At 37.9% G+C, this 12676-nt stretch overlaps 1 protein-coding gene across 1 annotated transcript in view; it reads left to right on the forward strand.

The window, feature by feature from the left end:
- The window catches only part of bckdhb (branched chain keto acid dehydrogenase E1 subunit beta), a 53276-nt gene that overhangs the window by 13431 nt on the left and 27169 nt on the right, over positions 1 to 12676 (forward strand). Inside the window, exons 6-8 of the mRNA XM_017413241.3 lie at positions 677 to 785; positions 6936 to 7033; positions 8568 to 8678. Of these exons, the coding sequence (XP_017268730.1) occupies positions 677 to 785; positions 6936 to 7033; positions 8568 to 8678 (318 nt within the window). The remainder of the gene's footprint in view (positions 1 to 676; positions 786 to 6935; positions 7034 to 8567; positions 8679 to 12676) is intronic.

A 12676-nucleotide genomic window follows, 5' to 3' on the forward strand; every position in this document is an offset into this window, starting at 1 on the left:
TTAAGAACGAAAGGCCAAGTTTTCCTTAAAATAATGTGAGAGTTTTACACCAAGAAAATCTCATAATAATCTTGACAATAATCTGTGGTACTGAGTCAAATGTGTGAACCGACTCAATACCACAGAATGTCACTCAAGTATTTGTTGCGAATGACTCTCAGCTACTACCACATCCAATTTTAACACATCTATAAAAATATGGTAAAATTTGTAAAAATGTTTCAAAAATTAAAATTAAGACTGCAAACTTGAATAACTGCACAGCTATAGCCCTGTTACAATTTTAAAATTATCAATGTCACAAGTATTTTACCCACAATGCAACTGTTTTACAGGGTGAAGCTCAGCCACTAATGACACATTTGTGTACAGCATATTTGCATTTAACTTGGCTAAAACTTCATCTGATTTAATAAATACTGTATATATATATTTTACAAATCTTTGTCTTTTGGCTGCTCACGTGTCAGGGGTTACCACAGCAGATCATCTGCTCCCACGTCCAATTTCCATCAACACCCTACTTGTTACATATATTTTTCCACATAATTTGAGTTCAATCAAGGAAAAAAAAAGAATCATTGTTTCACAGCATTACCTAAAAAGAGCTGCTCACTTCTTTTTAGAGTTTTATCTGTGGTGAAGGTTTAGAAATGTCATGTTTTGTGTTTCTCAGATCGTAATACCTCGTGGTCCAGTGCAGGCCAAAGGGCTGCTCCTCGCCTGCATTGCTGACAGGAATCCATGCATATTCTTCGAGCCCAAGATTCTTTACAGAGCAGCAGGTAAGCCTGTTAGAGTTTGATCTGTTGCTGATACGATACGCATCTTAAGACACCGCCAATGAATTGATTCATTACAAACACATAAGCAGCAAAAACCAATATGGCGCGATAAGATTCAGCCTTTGATCACAATACGATTGAGTATGAGTTTTGATTCAACACATTCACATTCAATGCCACACAACACAACAGAACCACAGAATGAAACTCAATTATTGAGACCGTAATTGCCAAATAAAAGATGACTGCTCCATAACAGGTTTTGTTTTAAAATGACACCTTAAAAAAACCAATTAACAAACACTACATAAAAACGAGACCTGGTGCAAAATGAAAGAAACCAACCAGGCAGTAGATGAGTTTAACCCTTTCCAAATACTCAGTCCTTGGCAGCAAAATTCATTTTCTACATTATAAATGATAAAACACAAGATTTTATTTTTCTTGGAACGTTGGCTGAGCCTCGCGATCAGTGTGAAGCATGTTTGTTTGTTATTGCTGTTTATACCAGCACTGCTGCAGTTCTCCTCCTGAACAGTAGGTGTCACTAACTAGAAATGAACACCCCTGGACAGCTAGAACAGCAACCAGAAGAAGAGTTGTTCACTAAAAGAAGTGAAAACAGGGGATCCATTCATCATATGCAAACATTATTACACTTTTTAAATGTTTCTGCTTCTTCAATAGTAGATGTTTGTAGAAATAAACCTGCTTCCGGTATCTTCAGTTTTTCAATAAATAGATCAGATTTTATCGGCGCAGAAACATAATGAACAGATGCATCTAGATTTAATCCCAAAACTGCATCTGTACATGGCTGATCAGGTCACGTCTGCGAATTGTTACAAATCCGCTGATCTTTACTTCTCTAGTAAATAGAAATGTGAAGGAAATCTGCCTTTTTGGTAATCTTTAGCTTCGTTATCAGCACCAAGTCTTAGTTCTTTTTCAGGCTTACCTTGATTTTGGCTGCTGGTAATTTTCAAGATTTAAAAAAAACAACAACATTCCAGTCAGCATCCCACAAGTTTTACTTCTCATGACATTCGGGAAAGGAAGCTCCTTTTAAAGATTAATAAATATTATAATATCAGTTCTATTAGGGGTGGAGACTATTCATTTAATAAAGGTCAACAGACAACCGTGAAGTTTCTTTGTTGTTTTGATTTGCCAGTAGGCGCTGCTATTCATAGAAATATTACCTGCTCTTTTTTTTTCCCAGACGGCTTGCTCGGACAGCAGTCCAGATGGTTCTGTGTAGCTAACCATCTGGAGCATTAGCTTAGTGCAAACAACATCAGTGAGCTCAGCAGGACCAGACGTTTGAAACACAGAATCTACTGTACATGACCTGTGAAGTGTTGACCAAACCCAATTTATTTATTTATTTAAAAACAACTGCCGCTGGCCGAGGTGCTGCACACAAAACAGTAAACGGATAATACCAAACACAAGAGACAATAAAAATAAACAAACATAGAAACAATTACCAATTTGATAAGACATGAAAAAATGACAGTGTCTAGTCTAACCCGTCACCTCCCATCGTTTTCTGTGAGTAGCAATGGACATGAAAAAGCTACAGTTGCGGGCTGTAATAAAGCCTTAGTTGTTAGCAGCTGTTGTAAAACACTGCTCATTTGGCTTCTTGATAATAACCTGATTCGAATGATTTAAGATGGCAACAGAAGCTTCATTATTGTAATAAAGGCTGTCTTTGACAAGTGTTGGATGTGATTGTGGAGTGTGTATGCAAAATCACATCTCTTTCACGGAGCACCTTATGCGCTTGTGTTTATTTAGGACTGTCGCAGTAACGGTGAGGTTTTAAAAATATGACACATTTTCCCCAAAACATGAAACGACTTCGGTGAGGCTATAAAGACAGAAATGTCAGGTAGCAGCCACTTAAAGATCAAGAAGGGTGCTTATGTCTCAGGAATGAGATTTTTTTTTTTTCTTTTCTTATTTTGGGGCAATAGGGGGCAGATGGAAAATAAGAAGGTTGTGAGTGACACAACATGCAACAAGTTTCCTGCAGATGAAAGTTTTAGGCCATACGTTGTAACAGTTTTACTTCACTCCCTTCCACATGATACAGAAACAATAAAAAAACACCAAGACTCTCATGCAGCTAGCTGTTGTTTCCAACACTTATTCATCTTGTTGGTCTGAATTTGTGTATTTCTTTGCTCCAGATGGAGAAGCCATTATTTTTATTTTACTGTTAACAAAACTCCATAATTTCCACCGAATACTTTTTGCATCGGGTCATGCCTTATTGCAGAGGTTTCCAATCTGTTTTTTTTTTTCCTGGAAGTTCCCCCGACTGATCCCAACAAAAGAGTGCCGCTGCTCCCTTCATGTCTTCAAGCACAACAGCAGCAACGACAAAAGAAATATAGCAAACGCATTTATTTATTGCAAAACATTTGTAGAATATTTATTTCCCCCATGCGAACTAACGACCATGTTCATTCATGCAACTGTTCAGGAATAAGATGTCAGGATGTTTAGAGCAGCTGGTTACAGGCTTCTGTTTTTATTGTAACACGGAGCTCATAACTTCAACACGCATATAAAGTACTGAATGAAAGTCCATCTTTGGTTGATCTGAGTACAACAGCTTGTTCTTTAAAAAAAAAAAAAAAATCCCCCAAATTTTGTCATTGTTCCACTGGGACTGCTTTCTTCTTTCTACTCTGAATCATCTTGAAAGCAGATGAGTTCATCACAGCTAAAGGTAGGATTTCACTCGGCTGCGACTGTCAGGGGAGTATTTGGTGGACAACATTCCCGAGGGAGTCCTGAAATCTTCACAATTTCCTCACGGGAGACACAGAGGCCCACTGTCTTGTCGCTTGAGTTTTGAATAAAGGTGTTTAGAAAATTTGTGCCACAAATTTTGCATCATTTCATTCCTAACTGCAAAAGTTTCCAATCTGTATTTTTTTTTTTTTGTTAGATTAGAAAACCAGATTGTGCCACAAATTTTCTCTCAAGTTGGTCAGAGTTGTTTCAGGCATCTCCAACCTGTTTCGAGAGTGCTGGAGCTGGATTTTGACAGCTGCACGGGAGCTTTCCTCTGACAAAAACACGTCTAGGTCTAAAAACCACACCTAGACAAATAATAAGTATTGAAGAACTGGTCCAAGTCCGCCTATTTTCATTTCAAAAGTGAAATCCAGGAGGTTAAATCATAAATGTGGGGGCAGCTGCCAAGTTGGGTACAAAGCAAACCAAGATGGGAAACAAAAAATATGTGCATGGAATAGAAAACAATTTTGCTGCCATCAAATTCAAAATGACCTATTTTTTCCTTTTTCTTAGTTTAAACATTTGATACGCGAGGTTTCATTGTGAATAGAATAAAAGTTATGAGGTTTGCCAGTCATTAAGTTCTGTTTTTAATTTACATTTCGCATAACACCCCAACTTTTTCAGAACTGAGATTGTAAAAGTGAGACCATCGTGATACATGTAAACATTGGTAAAACGGGACATAATTTCTTAATCGTTTCCTGAAATGTATTGGAAGTCTGGAATAAAGACACGCACAGAGCCACCAAATTGTTTCTTTGTGTCTTTAATAAAGACGGATGAAGTGTCTCTGCTTCCTATCGTTGCGCAAAAGCCAAAATGTCACTTTTTTTGGGGGGGGTGGGGTCATCATGTTGTATTATTGGAGCTAGAGGCTTCACACTCGGGACGCAGGGCTGTACCATCGATACAAAAGTCCCAACTCAATAATAGGCTGTGACAGTCAATCACAGTTTAATATGACATTATTCTTAAAGCCTCACATAACTAATTGAAGCTACAAGTATTTTATTTATTTTAACTATTAAGACATCACTGTATTTAAGTATTTATGTTAAGGGAATTCAGAACAAGAACTCCTGTAACCCCTCATTTGGGTTTTCATTACGATTTAAATGTAACATAAATGAGTTGCTTTAATCAGCCACAACCTTCTGCAAATGGACTTTTCAACATTTGCATGTTGAAATTGAAAGCTAACTTGACATGTAGATTATACGAGAAACAAGCACAAGTGACTGATTACCTGGGCTGCTCATTTAGTAGTTGTCACTTTCTGATTTAAAGTAGAATATTTCCTTGCTTAATTAACCATTACATTTATTCATGTAGTGAATCTTTCAGCCACTTTGAAAACCAATATGACAACTCTGTCCTGTTTTGGTTGTATTACCCTCTTGTTTTGCATTCAGTGGTATTTTAAAAGGCATACATTGGGACTTATTCTTTTAATATTGCATTTATGTAATCACAAACATTTATCTGCAGGTTGTTCTGTTCTTTTTTTTAAAAAAAAAAACACCACCACCACTGCTCACAATACATTTCCAAATTGAATTACTGGCTGGGACTTTATTTGTGGTGTCTTTCTATTTGGGTTTAAATGCCTCTTTGGGAGTTGCATCACAGAACTTCAGTAAAGATGTGTTTATAGGAGAAATGTTCCTTGCATCATCTCCCAATAGAATAATGCAACACCAATAGCGCTTTTTTTTTTTTTTTTTGAAAGCTGCAATAAAGTTAATAGTCAAAAAGTCACGTAAGTGGAATCATCACTTCATGATTTAATCTTTACAATAAATGTAATGCATCACAATTCTGGCATCAGTTAACAGGACACTATTAAATGATTATCCATGAAAGTCTTATCAACATGTCACTTACAGGTAAGCTCTAACATGCACATAGTATAAGCTGAAGCAAAAGTTGTGAGAATCTCACGGTCAGAGAAGACCACCCCTCATTTGTGTTTTTTTTCCCAAACATTTCCTCTTGCATCCATTTTTGTCCAGCACCAATCTTAGGTGAAGTTGCAGCTTTTCTTTGGTGTTGTTGAGCAAGTTCGACTTAGTAAGATTTCCCTGATGACTATTGGAGAATGCGAATGTTATTTGTGAAGCCCATTCTGATAATGTTTGACAAATGTATGCGTTTCTGAGTGAGGGCTAGTGGTAACAAGCCTGCAGTGATCTCAACTGTAGCAACACCTCCCTTCTTGTCAGAAGATGAGAACCACATGCTTGTCCCACCAGTGCCTTATTATTTTGTGGGGGCTAAGATTGTACTCATTATACTTTAACCTGGTCTTCATAATTTAATTTTAACGTTCTAAAAATGCCATCATTCCCCTCAATTGGCCAATTTTATGTCTCGTCTGAAGGTCTAACCAGGCGTTAACATGTGTTTGAGCAGAACTCTTGAAGTTGTTTAAATATAGTGAGTCATCGGGATGAGCAATTATTCTTTCCCTTTTGCAGCCTCTCAAAGGTTTTAAAGCACTATAGAAGCCACACAAGGTTTCCAGAAAGGTCTAAAACGCAGCAGCTCTCCAGAGTGTAATTACTCAGTCTAATTGTCATTTCAACTGTATGCTTGGCTTCTTAGGGAAGCTTTTAGGAGTTCAGTTCCTACTAAATTCACTCACACTTTAAGATTCTGTCTTTACAAAAATTGGAGCCAAATCCCTGTTGGTGAAGAGTTCAGCTGAGTAACTCGATTGGCAGATTAAGTGTTATATTTTTTGCATTAAAATATTGGGAACATGTTTTGAAGAATTTTTGCAAGTGAAATAATCTCATTATTAAAGTTTTCCAAGACATTAATAACTGTTACACAAGCTATGCACTTACATGTACTTTGTGTTGGACTTGGTTCAGAAAGAAGCTGGTCATGAGGTTCTCCCTATTGGAATATTTCTTTTTTTAAATTTTTTTTTTCTTTTTTCTTTTGTGGCCCCTTTTCTAATCACTACCTCATCCCATCAGTGTTTTGAGGTCAGGATTAATCAGTTATTGGCCAGAACCTGATGACAGATCCCATTGGCTGTTGGCATAAAACCACCTCTGGAAAAATCATAGAGTACTGAACATGTCTTGATCATTGTTTTGGTTAAGAAATTTGTGGCTTATTTTTGTTTGTTTGTTTCTGTTATTTCACCATTTTGTCATCTGGTCTGTTATTTAAAGGCACAGCTTGTGACCCAAGTATTTTACCAAAACCACAGGGTACACAATGAAACGTTAAATGATTCTTTTAAGTAGTAGTCATTGATTGTCCTGCATGCGAGCTTGCATATAATGTGTTTAAATGTGTGTGTGTGTGTTTCCTCAGTGGAGCAGGTTCCAGTTGAGTCCTACACTATACCGCTCTCTCAGGCCGAGATCCTAAAGGAAGGAAGTGATGTCACTCTAGTTGCCTGGGGGACACAGGTGGGAGATTTACTCCTCATTAACAGATTCAAAGCGTGTCACCTGAACAGTTTTAAGTTTTCAGCTCTTTAACTAATTTTTCTTAGTCTCAAGAATCAAGGATTTATTTCCAATCTTCATTAAATGTCATTTATTGCCACGAAGGCAGGCAGTGGATTATCTTAAGGTCCATCACAAGCTTTCTTTTTTCCCAGCGTGGTCTCTCAGCCAGCAGTCTTAGACTGTATCTGCCTTTATATCCACTCAGCATCAAGGTTTTTCTCAGTGTTTTAACACTGTAGGTCTGCCTTTCATTCACTATTGTCACCTTTCTTTTTACCAGAGAAATTTAATTATCTACAGCATGTTATAAAAAGCCCCGTTGCTCACCAGGAATCATCCCTGACCTTGATTGTGCCCAAGGTCTTATCAGGCTTATCGGAGGTGTAATTTACCCCTAGCGCAGCAGGAGGGTCTAGGGGCATTGAGGTGAACATTTTTTATTAAAGCAGGATTATTGCTTAAGTGTGGACGGAAAAGAAAGAAGGCCTGGCAAATTGGTAGAAAGCTTGGATCTGCTTTTGGAAAGGAGTTTTTCTTTCCTCTCTTCATCACTTCAATTATCTGTCAGGCCATATAAGAGAAAATTACTTTCACAGATTTCCGTTTTTGACCAGGTGTTGCTGCTGGTTTGATGAAGGAGCCAGTTCAACCAATTTAGATGTGGTTCAACTTTAGAACTGGATCTGAACTGGTTGTTTGCCCACAGCCACAGAGCCATACAGTTACACCTCGTCCCATGAACCTCCCTGTATTGGATTCTGAATTTCTGTTTATGATCAGAGTGCGGAGAGACCATTTATCTCCTCAGTTCAGTGTTTGTCTTAATATTTCCAGTCAAGTTTATACAGCCTGTGTGTGGGAATGTTGCCACCATGCTGTTGGGCTTTTCTAACTACTGAGCACTAAATTTATCTGGAATCGCTAAGATGAAATTAAGACACCCAACAGTGTTTATGCATTTGCAAACATTTATACATTACATTGTACATGGAGACTGTAAGAGCAGCCTGTCACTGCTCAATGGGCTGCTCTCTCAAACACAGTCTTAAAGGAGGGGTTTGGCCATCTTGTGTAAAAGTTAGAAATAATAAATACCTTACTCTTTGTAAATAGCTCCTTGAACAACTTCAGTTTGTAGAAATGAAGTTTCTTTCTGACAGGAGTGACAAGCTAGTCCCAACGCAGCTAAGGCCACAGTGGATTACTGACGCCTTAAAACAGCTGAAGTCTCCAAAATGTCAGAGCCACTCATGTGACTCCTGTTTTATAAACCTTTGCACTGCTGTCAATTTCTCATTGCATTAGTTACATAGAATTGTATGTTTTGTTTACAAGTGTAAGTAGCACCAACAGTAGCACCCATATAGCCCTTCCAAAGCTTCCAGGGGTCACATCTGGCAGAAATGTCTTAATATTTCTGCAGAAAAATATGTCTAATAACTACAGCTTGTCTACAGATAGGACAAAGATTTATAGTCTTTCATCCCTTTAGGTCCACGTGTTGAGGGAGGTGGCCAGCATGGCGCAGGAGAAACTGGGAGTATCCTGTGAGGTCATCGATCTAAAGACCATTCTGCCCTGGGATAATGAAACTGTTTGCAAGGTAACAGTGACACATATTCACCAGTAAAAGTGTGCAGCTATGCTTTTTGGTGCTTAAAAAATCAAATTCCTTCCACTCCTGCTATTGGTAGTTTACTTCTAGTTCATGTGACCTATGCCTTATGCAGGCATTGGTCCTCAACAAAATGAAATATCAGATTACATATTATTATAAAATTATTATATTATTAGGAGGGCTGGAAAAAGAAAGGATAATTGCAGCTCTTCTTTAATCTTTATTTGACTTTAAATGTAAAATGAAACATCCTATGCATCACAGTTTGGGAAGTCTGCGTATCAACAGATCCCTTTTTCCTTTAGAGAAGTCTCTTAGTGAACCAAACCACCACAAGGCCACCTGGTAAAAAAGTGTGATGCTCCAAGGAGCTCTTTGGAAACATAAAGCAAACATTTGTTTTATAGCAAACTTAGAAGAGCTTCACACAGCGAGACAGATCATCATTATGCCTCCTTTCCACTCATGGGCTGCTGCTTTTAAATGACTCATGAATATAATCAAGTTTGTCTTTCTGTGTCGGTGCTGCTGCTTTTTTGCAGCCGAAGAACCAGGTCTAATTGAATTTACCTGTTTATACTTCATTATCCAAGTCTAATCCTCCTTTGACACATACAACTTTGTCAGCGAGCACCAGGCTACTCGTGCTGTCAAGCAAATCTCATAACCGACAGTTAAAGCGCAGGATGGAACTGCGGTGGGAGGAGAGTAATTTAATTTGGAGTCAATTGGTACTGATGGCAGACTGCAGTCTTATGGTGAACTACTTACATCTCTGAGAAATCATTGGTCAGTTACAGATTCTTTGCTCAAATGGGGCTTTAAAGGGAGTGTGGTCTTTTTGTTTTTTTATGTCTCGCTCTATTAAAACAACCGCCATGAAACTGAATAGTGTGTTTATGTGCTCAGCAAGCCTAATGCCAGGCCTGCTCCTTCAAGCATATCAAGAATATCTTTGCTTGTCATTTCCTCAAACCCAAATGTTCCTTAATTATCTGTCAAACTCCAAACCTTCAGACACACACAGATATGTTCTGTCTTTCCCAAAGACTAATGAAACTGTTGTATTACACACTGCTGTAATATTTAAGGTCTTTTTTTTTTGTCAGCTTCTGTGCAGTAAAACAACTTAACTGAGCTATTAACAAACTGAACTCAATGCAAAGTTGCTAATTTTGATCTAAATTACAATTATTGTCATCCAGACAAATGCACTGAGGGTCAGATTAAAGCCTCTGAATTTTCTTTTGCTTTTTGTGGATTAATCAGAAATTTGCAGGCGAATACGCATCGTGATTCAGACTGATAGTAGTTGGGAGTTGCTTACGCACGGCTTGTCAGCAAGTGTTAACGGTGGTAGATTCGAAACTAACGAGATGCACAAATGTAGTGCCTTGTTTCTCTGATGTATAAAAGGAGCTGAAGGGCTAACGCTGAGATGACCTTTGGCTGTCCAAAGATGCACGTCTCCCTTGGTTTATTTGTAATGCCTGGCCTAAAGTTTGCCCATGTTACTGCGTCCTTCAAAGAATAAATTTACACACAGGAAGATGTTAGCATTTACAAAGAGAGACTGTTTGTGCTCACATTAGCTTATCCTGCATATGATTGAAAGCTTAAGAGAACTGTTGACTCATTGCTGATTGTATCATTTCAGAAATATTTTTCAAGCAGAAAAGGCTGAAGACATTTGTTGTAGTTGGATGAAACAAATGTTTTTTAACACTGATAATGTCAGTCTCAAATAATTGTTTAGAACTGCTGGCCTTTTTAGTGCTTTTCTAAATTTGGCTAGCGAATGCATTGGGCAAATACAAAACCTCCCATAAATTAAAATCCCCTCTTAAAATCCACAAGACAAGACAAAAACAGCCCCAGAGCCTAATGTCCACTTTTCAGTAGCAATGAGAGCTGGCAGAAATGCATAAAATGAGAAGTAGGACCTTTCATGTCCTCAGTGACCCTCTGTAGCAGCGCTTTAACTACTGGGTGCTGCAGGACTGCTCTGGGTTGGCAGGACTTCAGATGTCTGGAAATCAGGGGCCTCAGGAGAGAGAGAGTTCACCCTGGATCACATCTGTGCAGGGCCAGTTCAAGTGAAATACATTAACAGCGCCGTTTTAGGGCTAAAGCTAGTAAATACAAATCACCAACCGCCACCACAAACATTTGAAGCCAACCCAACTAAAGATGGCTGCCACAGGTAATCGACCTTAGCAAACACAAAAATGGCTATAACTCATTTTTACAGATATTGAGCTATAATTTAGTGTAGTTGTAGCAGAGAGTTGCTAGTGTTATTTCATCCAGTTTCAAGATGGTTAAAATGAAATGTATTTAAAACATTTTTGATGTCCTTCCTGAAATAACCTGGAGGAAAGCCTATTCAGAATTTTCAACTGAAAGTTTCCAGATGTTTCTTGAATGCTACTTTCATAGCATTAGTAGTTATATGCTTACGTTTGTGCCCCTACCAAACACACACACACACATACACATACAGATACAAGTACATGGCACACAACACACACACGCATATAGAAAAGATGGAGTTACATTTATGCTTTTCACAATGTGTTTATTTTGCTCTTTGCTCATACAGTGCTAAGTATTATAACTTAGAAAATCCTGGCTTAATACACTTGCTAAAACAAAAATGAGCACTGAGCTGAACTAAGCCATTATAATGCCATTCTAATAATAAAAAACTTTTTAACATCGGTTTAAAAAAAAACAAAAAAAAACGCAATGCCCATATGAACACAAATGTATTACTTCATCTTCACGGGGGCTAATGTTTACAATAACTTTATTATTTGGGACGATTGCTTGTTTTTTATATTTTTGTTTGAAACAAACAAACAAAAGTGTCTTTACGGTCAAGATAAAGACTTGTGGTGAATATAACCTGGTGTCCAAAACTCCTGCTGCTAAAAACACACTTTCTATTCTTGTGATTGGTAACTCTCCACTTTCCTTGTCCGCAACATCTTAGTTTTTTTTTTATTCCACACTGTTGTGCTGCAATGAAGGTATCCAGAAGCTTGTTTTTGAAACATTTGTCTCATTGACTTACTCTTACTTTTCTCAATACTTCTCTGACCAGACTGCAATAATGAAGCAGCAGCAGGGTTCTGTGGTATAGTGTGGTTTTATTATTGTGCGTCAAATGATTATCTATTCAGAACAGTTGACAGGGGAGATGTTTTCAGTGCAGGAAATAATGGAAGAAAAAAAATCTTTGAGAAAAGGTTTTCTCAGATAAAAAGGTTCTTGGACCAGGTGCTATTCTTAGCCTTAGAGCTGGAGTAACAAAGCCTTTGTGTGAACTTCTTAATTCAAAAGACTGTGCACCTGGTGGTAAGCTTTTTCCGGCATGCACACATCTCTTTAAAGCTGACCTTTTGTACTGCTTATTAACTGGCTGTCAAATTCAGAGTGTGCGGACTGCGAGATAGTCCACAGATACACATCTGGCCTCTGGCAGCCAACTAAAATTTTTCATGTCGTGTGAGTCACACTCTTGCTTGTGTATCTTTCAGACAAAGATGTGCGCACAAGTTTTTTTTTTTTTTTTTTGTACTGTGGTGAGCTGATTTTTACGTGGTCTCTGTGTCGTCGTTTTCAGAGTCTGGATGTGTAAAATGAATGAAGAACAATGTGTGAACAATTTCTCCCACTGTCTGGAGAAGTTGAGTAAATGTAATCAGTCAAAGCCACTCTCAAAGAAATGGGCAAAATGGCTGGTTTACCTCTGCCAGATGCATGGCTCAGATGATATGCTGTGGAAAGTCTTGTCATGCTTGGCCAGACTGCTGTGGTGTTGTGTAGAGATGCACTTACAGGTGCTGGTCATAAAATTAGAATATCATGAAAAAGTAGATTGATTTCAGTAATTCCATTTAAAAAGTGAAACTTGTATATTATATTCATACATTACATACAAACTCATATATTTCAAATGTTTATTTTGTTTAATTTTG

This window comes from Kryptolebias marmoratus, linkage group LG16, assembly GCF_001649575.2.
Source record: "Kryptolebias marmoratus isolate JLee-2015 linkage group LG16, ASM164957v2, whole genome shotgun sequence".
Classification (NCBI taxonomy): domain Eukaryota; kingdom Metazoa; phylum Chordata; class Actinopteri; order Cyprinodontiformes; family Rivulidae; genus Kryptolebias; species Kryptolebias marmoratus.